Source organism: Pelobates fuscus, chromosome 2 (genome assembly GCF_036172605.1).
Source record: "Pelobates fuscus isolate aPelFus1 chromosome 2, aPelFus1.pri, whole genome shotgun sequence".
Lineage (NCBI taxonomy): Eukaryota > Metazoa > Chordata > Amphibia > Anura > Pelobatidae > Pelobates > Pelobates fuscus.
In genome coordinates this window covers 364,273,844-364,285,349 of record NC_086318.1, presented here as the reverse complement: position 1 = coordinate 364,285,349, position 11,506 = coordinate 364,273,844, and the positions used below count along the sequence as shown (strand labels likewise).

Genomic DNA, 11,506 nt, shown 5'->3' with positions numbered 1-11,506 from the left:
TTCCTGGCAGATGAACTCAGAAAAGAACATGGCGATGACTGGGAGGGAGAGTGGCAGGTACCTCGCTCTTTAGTTTGTTAAATAAAATAAATAACCCTAACGAATGTGTATTTATGAGTATTTGGTTAATTATTGTGCTCTCACGAAAACAATAATAATTTGTATTATTATATTAACACTCTAATGAGATGTGCTGAACTATGTGTAGTCCACAGGGCTGCTCTGACACATTCCCACTAATTTATAATAAGAGCAATGCATCTTATTTACACCGACTGATTTATAAACACATTCATTGTAGGTTAAAGACACATTACAGTGAGTAGTATTGCTGTGGAGCTCTGTTATACACTCCGATAGACCAACACTATGGAGCTCCTAGAAAAGAGGGACATTAGAATAGAAAAGGTCAATAGGTCAACGGGATTTAGGCCCACAATAGGGACTGTCTCTCTTAAATAGGGACACTTGGGAGGTATGCAAATATACTACTTGGGATGTTTGGAAAAGAAATCAGAAAAGCCCTCAGAGTGGGAGTTTATTCGGATTATGTAAAACAGTTTGCAGTTTCCCAAACATGAGGGGGATGGAGGAATTATGAGTCATGACTTCTCAAAGACTCGTAACTCTTTGTGGTCAGTTTTTATCCACACTAGTGGTGTGTGCCCCAGTTCCCTCTCCCTAGTTGCTGTCCTGAAGTGGTTAATTCCACTGCCACTCCCCTTGATTCAGAGTTACTGTGACAGCGCCCATTCCCTGCTGCAGGCTCAGTGTCTCCTGGTAGCAGTGATGGGTGCTAGGTCTGTGCTGGTGCTGAGCTTGCTCTGTGTGTGGGGTGCTGTGAGGGCTGAGGAGGGTGCTGCTGATGAGTACAAGGCTCCTGACTTCTGTGGAACCTATGAATGTCCCAAGTATGAAGTGGCAAAGAAATATGAAGTAAGAGGATGGGGGAGAAGGAATTGTGTGCTTTGGTCTGGAGACTGGCAATAGAATGTTGATATTATTATTATTTATAAAGTGCCAACAAATTCCAAAGCGCTGTACAGTTACTGCCTGTTATACAACTGCAAGAATAACAAAAATGAACTTTATAGATACTATGGTAAAATATATTGCGGCACCAACCTTTCGGTTGTTATTTGTTTAATAGTATTTTCATTTACTCTTTTTAATAGCACTTAATTTAAAGCATCCAGGACTAGTGATAAGCCAACATCTACTGCTAGCATTTTACTAAATATTACATTTGATATAGCCAGAAAATACAAAGAATTGTGTTTTATTATATTTGTGTATATTTACATTTTTTTTTAGATATTTTATAAAAAAAAATAAATTGCGATATGAAACAGTCTTTCAGACAATGCTTGCACGTTCTTCCAGCAGTGCTAATTTAGTGTCTAGCATCTTTGGTAATATATTATAGGAGACTAATATAGGACAGATATAATCACCAAAGTGTTAAACTGTCTGGAATTCAAAGTGAATTCCAAATGAATTCGAATTATAGGCTGTAACAGACAAACTGAACATAGCAGATTTGTTGTTTTGTTTTTTTTCTGTTTAGCTATTTTTGGCCTAATAATCGAAATTCACTGAATTTTCAAAATGATAATCTTATATATAAATAACCGTTTCTGTCTCGTTATTTTCCAATATCATACACTGGTAGAGTATAGTTGATGTTAGTGGTTTTGCATTGCAAAATTCAAGGTGGCGTGTTGCACAGTACAAAACATGTTTTTTAAGTTAGGATGATGTTTCGGTTACCAGCACATTTATGCATTTTGTACTTTTGGCCTCAGTAGTTAGGTGTACAGTTTGATGATTAAATTATTTTTAGGTGTTGGGCTTTTGTTTTGTTTTTTTATGTTTTACAGCTCAAAGGAACATTCTGGGCACCATAACAACTTCACATTTTTATGGTGTCTATCTTACCTTTTACAGATAGAGCTGCCCGTTCAGCCCCAGCTTCAACGAGGATGCCTCGGACAGGGCGCCAGTGATTTTTCTAGATATATTTATTGAGAAAATGCATGAGAACAGTACATACCCATGGTCCTTAAATTTCTATTTTAATCTATTTTTCAGACTTTTGAACTAAGAACTTATCAAAGCACCCTATGGGTAACTACATCACTAGAGTTGGACTACTTTGGCTTTGGAATATATAGAAGCTTCAAGCGCTTGTTCGATTACATCAATGGACAGAACTCAGAAGGTGCAACATCTTTGTTATTGTTTTTTGAAATTGTAACTTCTGTCTCTTTGCTTTGAGAAAAAAAAAGGAAACTAAAAAACTAAACAAGGAGAATAAAATATGCATGATGTTGCAATGTTCTTACAGCTATATAGAAAGAGAAAGGGAACTGAGACTTGCAGCAACAAACCAATGGACTTGGCCAGTAGGGTTCTACCGCCGGTGCGAGCGTCCCCAGGTGCTGCATGCTCTGGGGGCCTGTGGGACGGCCCATACACTTAGAGCAGTCCAGTCGGTATTGGTGGACAGGGGCTCGGACATTGTGCCGCAGGACTTTAACAGAGCAAGTGGGCACCTGTAATACTGCCAGTGCTGGGAGGAAGTGAGAGCCCTTTCACTTCCTCCCAGCTAACAAACTGAGCCGCGTAGAAGCCAAAGAGGAGGAGGAACAGGCTGTAGGGAGGGAGAAGCTAGGAGAGAGCTGCTCCAGACCCCACACTCCCATCAGCCTCCGACACCAGCCTTACCCTGCACTCGGAAATATATGTTATGAGGGTGGCTAAAAATATTACAATTATTACATGTATGTGTGTGTATGTATTAGCGTGTGTCTATATATTTGCCAGTGTGTGTATGTGTCAGTGTGTATGTGCCAGTGGCTGTATCTATTTGTTTGTCAGTGTGTGTGTGTGGCAGTGTATCTATGTTTGTCAGTGTGTGTGTATTTGTCAGTGTGTGTGTATCTGATTGTGTGTATGTGATAGAATGTATCTGAGTTTGTGTGTGTGTCAATGTGAAAGTAGTGTATGTGTATATGAGCTACACTTGGTGCCTCCGAAATGTTAGTTTAGTCCTTCTTTATTGGATTAGCCGCCCAGTTGCTATTCTCTTTTTATAACAGCGAGCAGCCATTGGCTTTTCGCTGTTTAGTAGACATGCCCTTATTCGCTGTAGCTAGGAGCAGCAGGTAGCATTTAACCTTCCTTATACTAATATGGGTGTCATGTTGACTCCTATAGGGTGAGGTGGGCATGGGGGGATTTAGGAAGTGGCAGCTTATATTTTTAAAAATAACAAGAAGGGAGCCATGAGCCAATACCTCCATTACATAACTATGGTGTTGACAAGGATAGAAAGGGGAGGTTTTGGTGAGAAGAAATTACAAATCATATAAAATTAAAAAAAAATGCAAAGAACCTAAAAACAAAGTGGCAAACATGTTAGTTATATTTAAATAGTGCATTCAGAAAGTATTCAGACCCGTTCATTTTGTGTTCCAGCTTTATACTACACATTGATTTAAGTATTGAGACCCTTAACTCAGCACCTTTGACAACAATTACTCATGTCTTTTTGGGTATAATGCGTAAGGTAGTTTCTGCCAATAATCTCTGCAGATCCTCTTAAATTCGGTCAGGTTGGATGGGGACCGTCAGAAGACAGACATTTTTCAATCCCTCCAGAGATGTTTAATTGTGTTTAAGTCCAGGCTTTGGCTGGGCCCCTCAAGGACATTGTCTTGTCTTCACAGTGAGTGTGCTTAGGGTCATTGTGAAGAAAAAATAATAATTAAAAGATGGAAGCTGCAACATGAAACAAATGAAAGGGCCTGAATACTTTCTGAATGCGAATTTTCAACACACTATTATTATTGCCTGATTGTGCGCTGAGACAATTAGTTAAAGCGACACTCTACACATCAAAACAAGCTTAGCATTAGTGTGTACATAATATTCCTGCAATCTAACTGCTTAATACTCTTTAAGGGTTAAATCGCTTTGTTTACACTGATCACCCACCACTTTAAAATCACTGACAGGTAAAGTGAATAACATTGATTATATCGTTACAATAGCATCTGTCAAGGGGTGGGACATATTAGTCAGCAAGTGAACAGTTTGCTCTTGAATCTTTTCGGGTGTTCCCTGTATGCAGTCGTTAGTGCCTACCAAAAGTGGTGCCAGGAAGGACAACCGGTGAACCACTGTCAGGGCTCAAGGCTGAGACTGCAGTGGCATGGTCTGTCCACAAAAACTGCTTAATTCAGCCAACGTTGTTTTGGTGCTTAGAGTGTCCCTTTAATTGTATAAGACATACAATTATAAGGCACCTATACTTATATTTAATAATAAAACTATTGATTCATATTGTAATATCAGGATTTTAGCTACGGCATCTTTCAACTAACAACCCATTTATATCCAACATTTTACAAGAGAAATGGAATGTATTTATATTTTCATCCTTTTTGTTTCATTTTAAGGTATCAAAATTAAGATGACTGTCCCGGTGCGGATTTATGTTCCATTAATAACTCCAACAGATAAGAATGCCACTATGTCTTTTTTTGTGCCATTGGCAGTGGTAAATCCACCGCAACCACTGAACAAAGAGGTTTACATTGAAAGTTTTCCTCAAATGTCTTTCTATGTCAAGTAAGTGACTATCCTGACATTGCATTTCCATTGTATAATTCCTATTAATTTACTTTGCTGTACATTTCTGTTTGTAGACTAAATGTAGTTATGGTAAAACAGAGGAACTCCAGTGCATTTGTATAAAGAGTATGCAGGATATAAAACAAAGAACTTAAAAATAAAGCATTCTATGTACAGTTCTTCTCACACACTACCTTTTGAACAGAAAAAACACGCAGCATTTACATTGATTTGAGATTAGATCTATTAAGTAGATTGTATGATTGTACTAAACGAATTCAGGGGTGTGGAGTCTGACTATCATGGAAGAGAGTCTTGTTCGAGCTCCTCTCTAACACTGGTGATAAAAGTTTTTTCAGCCTCACTCGGCTCGAAATAGTGTTATCCTGCATCTTATCAGAACTTCGACCGGGCTATATTCCAGTCCAGCGGTCCGCAACTCGACGAGAGCCCTCTTACAGCACTTATGAGAGCATTCAGCCTGGTGTACACCGGGTGGGAGAAGCGGCCGATCTCCCGGTCCAAAGCTGCCAAGCAACCGAATGCATTAAGCAGGCGCCCGTGGGGGTGATCCTGGTTAACCCATGGGAGGCCTCCATGACTTACTGAGAACACAGGATGTAACAATCAAGGCTGCTGGTCAACCCAGATACTCACCTAAAATGGCAGGCGCCGCGTGAATCTCCGGCTTTGTTGGAGCCCAGCATACTATCTTGTCCAAGCTGGGCAGCATTTTCAATTACTTCTGGCCCAGGATTGAGCGCAGACTGCATCTCACTGCCCCACAACAGTCGGAGGATCATTCTCTTGGTAATCCGAACCCTACCCTACATAAGACGTCTGTGGTTTTGACAACGATCAAAGCCCCAAGAAGGTGGCGGCAAGTGAAGAAGCGCAGTTGGGGAAGAAAGCTGGGTCGGCAGCTCATGAGAGGCGCAATGCATCGGCCAGCATAGAAGCGAGGCACCTACAAGACGTGTGGAGTGAGTTCCAAGTGAGTCTCAGCAAGGAGGAGTAGACGAAAAAAGCCAAAAGGGCAGCCCTCTTATCTGGGCACTACTTCAACACCACCACAGTGTCAGGGTATTTATATCGGCAGACATTTTGTGCTATGATAGAAATTAAAATGTATATTGTCAGAGTCACTCTGAACAGAGCAGACTCCATTTTGTTATTCTCAAGCTAACAAAAGACACAAGATTTCTATCCTTTCTGTAAAACTAACTACTGAGCTGGGAGCTTAGGAATGTTAGTATATACAAATCAAGTGATAAGAAATGAGAACGGGGGATGGACAGACTGTCTAAATGCTAATGGAATAGAATAAATGTAAAAGGTCCCATTGTAATTTAGAGGTCATATTTAGTTATAACTGTCATATTAGAAATTATAGCAGAATTTTCCAGACACATAGTCTGAAGAAAGCCCAAAGAAACTCTTTGAACTGACAGAAAACTTAAATTATAGGTAACCATAAAGATTAGCTAAATGACGTCAAAATAGCCACCAGGAAAAGTTAACTCTTTCCTGGATAGGTATGTTTAGTGGGACAAAACTGCCCTCTATAGACCAAATACTTAAATTGCTATCTGGAAGGTAACCACACCTCCAGTTTTCTATTGGTCTATCACCTTGTGACGAACAGAGAATTTTTCCCTTTAAAAGTTAAGACAAAGGGAAGAGAGGAATGCAAAGGAAGCAAAGGAGGAAGGAGTAGGGGTTTCAGATTCGGCTATGCAGAGAAATCCATAACAGATATCCACTCCAGGGCACTCAGAATTTCTTACACACCAATCACACATCCATTCAGTTCCTGAGACTACCTACTCATCAGATGAGAATGTCTACTCAACTGGTAATTATACTGGTTTCATTTAATTAATCTAATAATTAAAAATTTCTAATAGCATGATATATGACTGGATAAATCACGATCAGATTTCGATATTTAGAAATCTTAGTTACTAAAGAATATATAGTTATAACATCCCTTTCTGCAGATGGGAAAATAATAATTATGTATTAATGTGACATATCACATGTTAGCATATCGTGATATTTATCCAGGTGTATTGATTTGCTCTAAAATAAGATAAAATATCTGTTTAGGCAAGTTAATATTCTGCTTATAGAACATGGTAGATTACTCTTATTGGATGGTTCCAGTAAATGACTAATGAGCTGGTTTAAATGTTATTTTATTTAAAATTACATGAGGATAGGTATTAACTACCTAGGAGGTCTAGCCAGCATTGAAAGGGTTATTCTAACTGTTAGCTAAAGTTTTTATGGCCTTATGCTGCAAGCTGTGTGAAAGAAAGTGTCTCTGTGAAGCCCATCATAAATCATTGTCTTGACAATTGAAGCTGTGTTAACCATTGGAATGTGTATTGCCATTGTAGTGCATACCATGCTATACTAAATATTCATTGATTATTATCACGCATGTTACATATTATTATTTAAATTGTCACAATAAATTGTATCTATTTTTATAACAAATTGTGATTTTATTATATGGAATACATTTCACTTACACAATAACGATCTTTGGGATCTGAGAATTGAAATAGTGGGCAATTCTCAACTGTTTACTATTATTATCCCATAAATATCCCCACAACAGCTACTAAGCCTGCTACTTCGCACCTTTGACTGGGACTGCACCCTACCTATACCAGGCACAGGCTGAAGTAATAGCCAAACACTCCACTCATCCTCCTGCCACACCCAGCCGTGTGAATCTTGGTGGAGTTCCAATCTTTTTCTGAAGAATGCATACACAACCTGTTGGGCTGTTTTACCCGATGTGTATTGCCCTTCATGTGTTTTTACCCTTTTGTCAGTCTACCATCGTGGGGGCCTCCTCAGGGAATTATCTTGCTAATATAATTTAATTGAAGTCATTCTACTGATGGTTTAGCATGTTTTATATCTCAGCATGGCTATCTTGTTTATTTTATGGAAGTCAACTCATGCATGTTTAGTTTGTTTCCTTACCATTATTTACTTTACCACCTTACTCATGTGTTTACATTTGATATTGTACTCATGTTTTTCTCCATACTATGCCTGACACTATATGTACAGCTCTGCTTTCACTCCTTCTTCCTTGTACTGTACTTTACATCGGCCTCAATAACAACAAAGATTGACAAAAAAAAGTATTCCAGATGTACAAAAATGTGATGTTCCACAAAAAATAACCTTTCCGTGTGACCCCTTTCCCCACCCATATCTTTTGAAAAATGACACAAATAATATTATATTTGCTCTTTCATTTTTTTTTTTAGGTCTTTTGGTGGCTATGCACTTAAGACACACTATGAGAAAAAAGCTAAAATGTTGTCAGAAGAGCTGACGGCCATGGGGCTAGGATTTGACAGCACCTTTGGTACAGCAGCTGGCTACAACGATCCACTTACATTTGTTGGCAGGCATAATGAAGTGTGGTACACAGTCCAATAAATCAGTCAAAACCGATTATATCGTATTCCTGGCTGGATAAGGATAATGTGCGATCTATAGCCGCTATAGGGAATATTTCATTTTAGGACCTGCTAATGGATAGTTACATAGGGATATATAGATACTTTGAGGAAGACAATGCTGTCATGATTGGGTAAACTAATAAAAAAAAGCTTTGTTTTTGTTTTTGCTTGGATTTTGTCAACTTGTCAAGCCAATATATTACTTATTTTATTTGCCAAGTAAACACCATTTATAGATTACTTGTAGGAATTGGATGGACAATATATTTTCTATTCTCTGTATGTACAAAATCTATTGTAATAAAATCTCTGATTTATTTTCTGGCTGTCACATGTGCATTATTAACGTTGGCAGCTGTAATAATAGATCCCCACTTGTAAGTGTTCAGCAGCTTTGAGATTAGGAGTCTGAACGAATGTGTGCCACTTTCCTATTGCCACCGATATCCCATTACAGTACAGTATACACGATGGTGCAAGCTAAGTAAATATGTTTATTAATACAATGATGTCATGTTTGTTTATGTGATATACTTAAGCACGATAAAGGTCTAAATGTTTTGAGACTGAAGCAATAGTATTTTTGTGAACGTGGCTGACCATCAATGGCGACCTAAAGGAAAACTCCAAGCAGCGTAACCTCTGAAGTGCAATCATCTGACGCTCTCGGCGAATTAATTGGGCTGCACTGCAGGGTTTAGCTTAGGAAGGTGAGAGGAAGCTCCGACTTAGCTCCTGGGACTCTGTCAGAAGTAGTGGAGGCTTGGAGCAGTTCCTGGTGGATTCCAGATGAGAAGTTAAACAGTTCAAAATGGTCTAACTACTACAGAGTTTCCGGGCACCATAACCACCAGAGCATTCTGTAGTGTTTATGGTGCTTGTAGTGTTCCGATAATAGACAATTAAAAAAAAAACCCCGAACATATGACTATAGTCACAGCTTAGCAATTTTAAATGGTCTTAATTTAAAAAAAATGTTTAGGAAACCCTTTTTCACCTATAGGGTGCTGATGGCATGGCAATTTTTCATTTATGATCATGCTTAATCAGGGGAGGGCTGGAAACCATTGCCCTTGGGGGCAAGTACAGTTGAATGCCCTTTTTTTTGGTACACAAAACTTGTAGATCTCTGTGTGGATGGTTCGACTAATGCTGAGCATGTGACACATGGAGCTGACAGATGGAGGTTGCTTGTATAGTGTCATATATTCTTCAAACCTCCGTCAGTAGTACCTGAACAGCACTAAGGTGCATTCGCAGAGCCCCACCAGATCACTGTTGCTATTAAAATAAATCTATTGGCATTAGTATAATTGTGAACTATTAATATTATTCCCCTTTGGAAATGGCTTAACTTGCATATTTCCATTATAAATGGTAAACAAAAAAACATCATTCATTGCTGCCGTGCTGTGATTTTTTCCTACTTTTCTTTCACCATAGCACAGACTGACTTACTATTAATGAATGATGGCTATCTGGATAAACCGATGACAGCAGTTGGGCAGCTGGATTGTATGTTCGTGGAGGTGTTGACTACCGTTGTCCTTTTTAGCAATGGAGTCTTGAGAACCAGAGTTTGTATCTCTCGGCCATGCGCAAACCTCTCTGCAGTTAATACTGATGAAGGTTGTGAGATGTATAATGTCGCACATCACCACACCTGCGGCCTTCATCTGTGAAATCCTTATATCCTGCATACGTTGCACAAATCGGATCAGTCACACAAATCTTCATTTTCATTTATTTGTACTTTTCCCTCAGGACTAGAGATGAGAGTCCTCACCTGCTTCTATGGATATTAGGATCAGGAGACCATGCATCCGAGGTCCACTTTTACTGGGCTAGGTGGCTTGGGGGTTTCCTAGCCGAAAATTACTGGTATTATTCTCCACCTCACAGGCAAGGGGTTCTTATTTACCAGGCCTCTGCCCAGCATATCCTTCCCTCCACCCTCGGCACATGGGATGGAGGGGAAGGGCCATTTGTCAGGCCCGCATGGTTAAACTTGAAGTATATCATTTGTGTAGTCCTCCACATGCTGAGTTAGTTGTATTTCCTGAAAGCAAATGTGCCAGATATGTTTTATGTTACTGAAAGTCTAATCTTTGTTCTCACAGACATTCACAGTAAGGCTATGCTAGGTATCTGGACTGGCAGAACACTGCTGAAATATTTACAACAGAAAAAAAAATACCCAACTCCTACTATTTAGCACTATCCATGGACTATTTTTCTCTACCAATAATACTCAGATACATTCTGGTGTAACTCTGCATCTATGAAAGTTTTTTTGTTTTTGTTTTGAAAAGTCTCTATATAGTAAATCTATATGGTCCACCTCTGGCAGCATCATTAGCCATACATCTTGTTCAGCTGTGAATTCTCTGCATAAAATATGTCCTTTGTCAGCAAACATAGCATGCAGGCGATGGATGTTCAATCATGGTACTGCCCCCACTTTGCATGACGCTCTCTGGTACTCCATGTCCTTGCCCCCTTCCTTGTCCTCTCTGACTTAGAAGGAGTGCAATTAATGCAAATGCACCCTAGATCCAATAATGCTTGTCTTTGAGAAGCATTTCATTCAACTGCAGAAATGGGTGGTGACATTCCGGAAGGCTAATTGAGCTGCAGGGAAAACTTGGTTTTAGTGCTGAACTATTGGTGAGGTTTTGGTTTTTTTAATCAATCTTTCTTTTATTTGAGGCATGTGAGAGGTACAGAACATAGAAAGAAAATAGGAGTCATGTCAGAGAACAGTACAACGATATTGTCAGATACACATATACATAAGCTCCTAAGGTAGACAGCCTCTTTTTTTTTTTTTTTTTTAAAGCTGCAAAATATGATATGAAAACATGAAGTTATCATGAGAAATACTGATTGTGTAACAAGAGGAGACAACATGCCACTAGTGTATTGTAGCTGTATAAAATGCATGGGATGCACAATTAAAGTAAAAGTAAATAACTACACATGCAGTGAGTCGTAATATAAGCAGGTGATTAAGTTGCGGCTTCGGTGACCTGTCTCAAATAGTTGAGAAACATGCAGTTCTAGGCCCATAAGAGAAGCTCAAGTCAACCTACACCCTGCGTGGGTAAGGCTTTGCCCTTCAGATGGGGAGGAACCCCTTGAGAGAGTGTCCCTTTGAGACATGTGGTCCAGATGAAACGAGGGCAGAAGTGGATTCTCCCATACTGCTGGTCTGGAACTGGCATCATGCAGTTACCAGAGTCCTAATGAGGGGTATTTCTGGACCCCCTCCTACATAAGCGGCGTCGGTGTAGGCCCCGCATTCGTCTCCTCTGTGTCAGCTGTGATTGCGCTGCTCTATGCGGTCGCCGTTCACTCGGCACTCTAAGAGAAGCAGC

At 39.5% G+C, this 11,506-nt stretch overlaps 1 protein-coding gene across 1 annotated transcript; it reads left to right on the top strand.

Annotated features, from left to right (window-relative positions):
* The first annotated feature begins 739 nt into the window (after positions 1 to 739).
* On the top strand, positions 740 to 8,446 carry LOC134587371 (heme-binding protein 2-like). The gene is made up of 4 exons (XM_063443687.1): positions 740 to 936; positions 2,092 to 2,221; positions 4,464 to 4,635; positions 7,932 to 8,446. The coding sequence occupies exons 1-4, from the start codon at positions 790 to 792 to the stop codon at positions 8,104 to 8,106; spliced, it is 624 nt and encodes a 207-aa protein (XP_063299757.1). The 5' UTR covers positions 740 to 789; the 3' UTR covers positions 8,107 to 8,446.
* Positions 8,447 to 11,506: the final 3,060 nt, after the last annotated feature.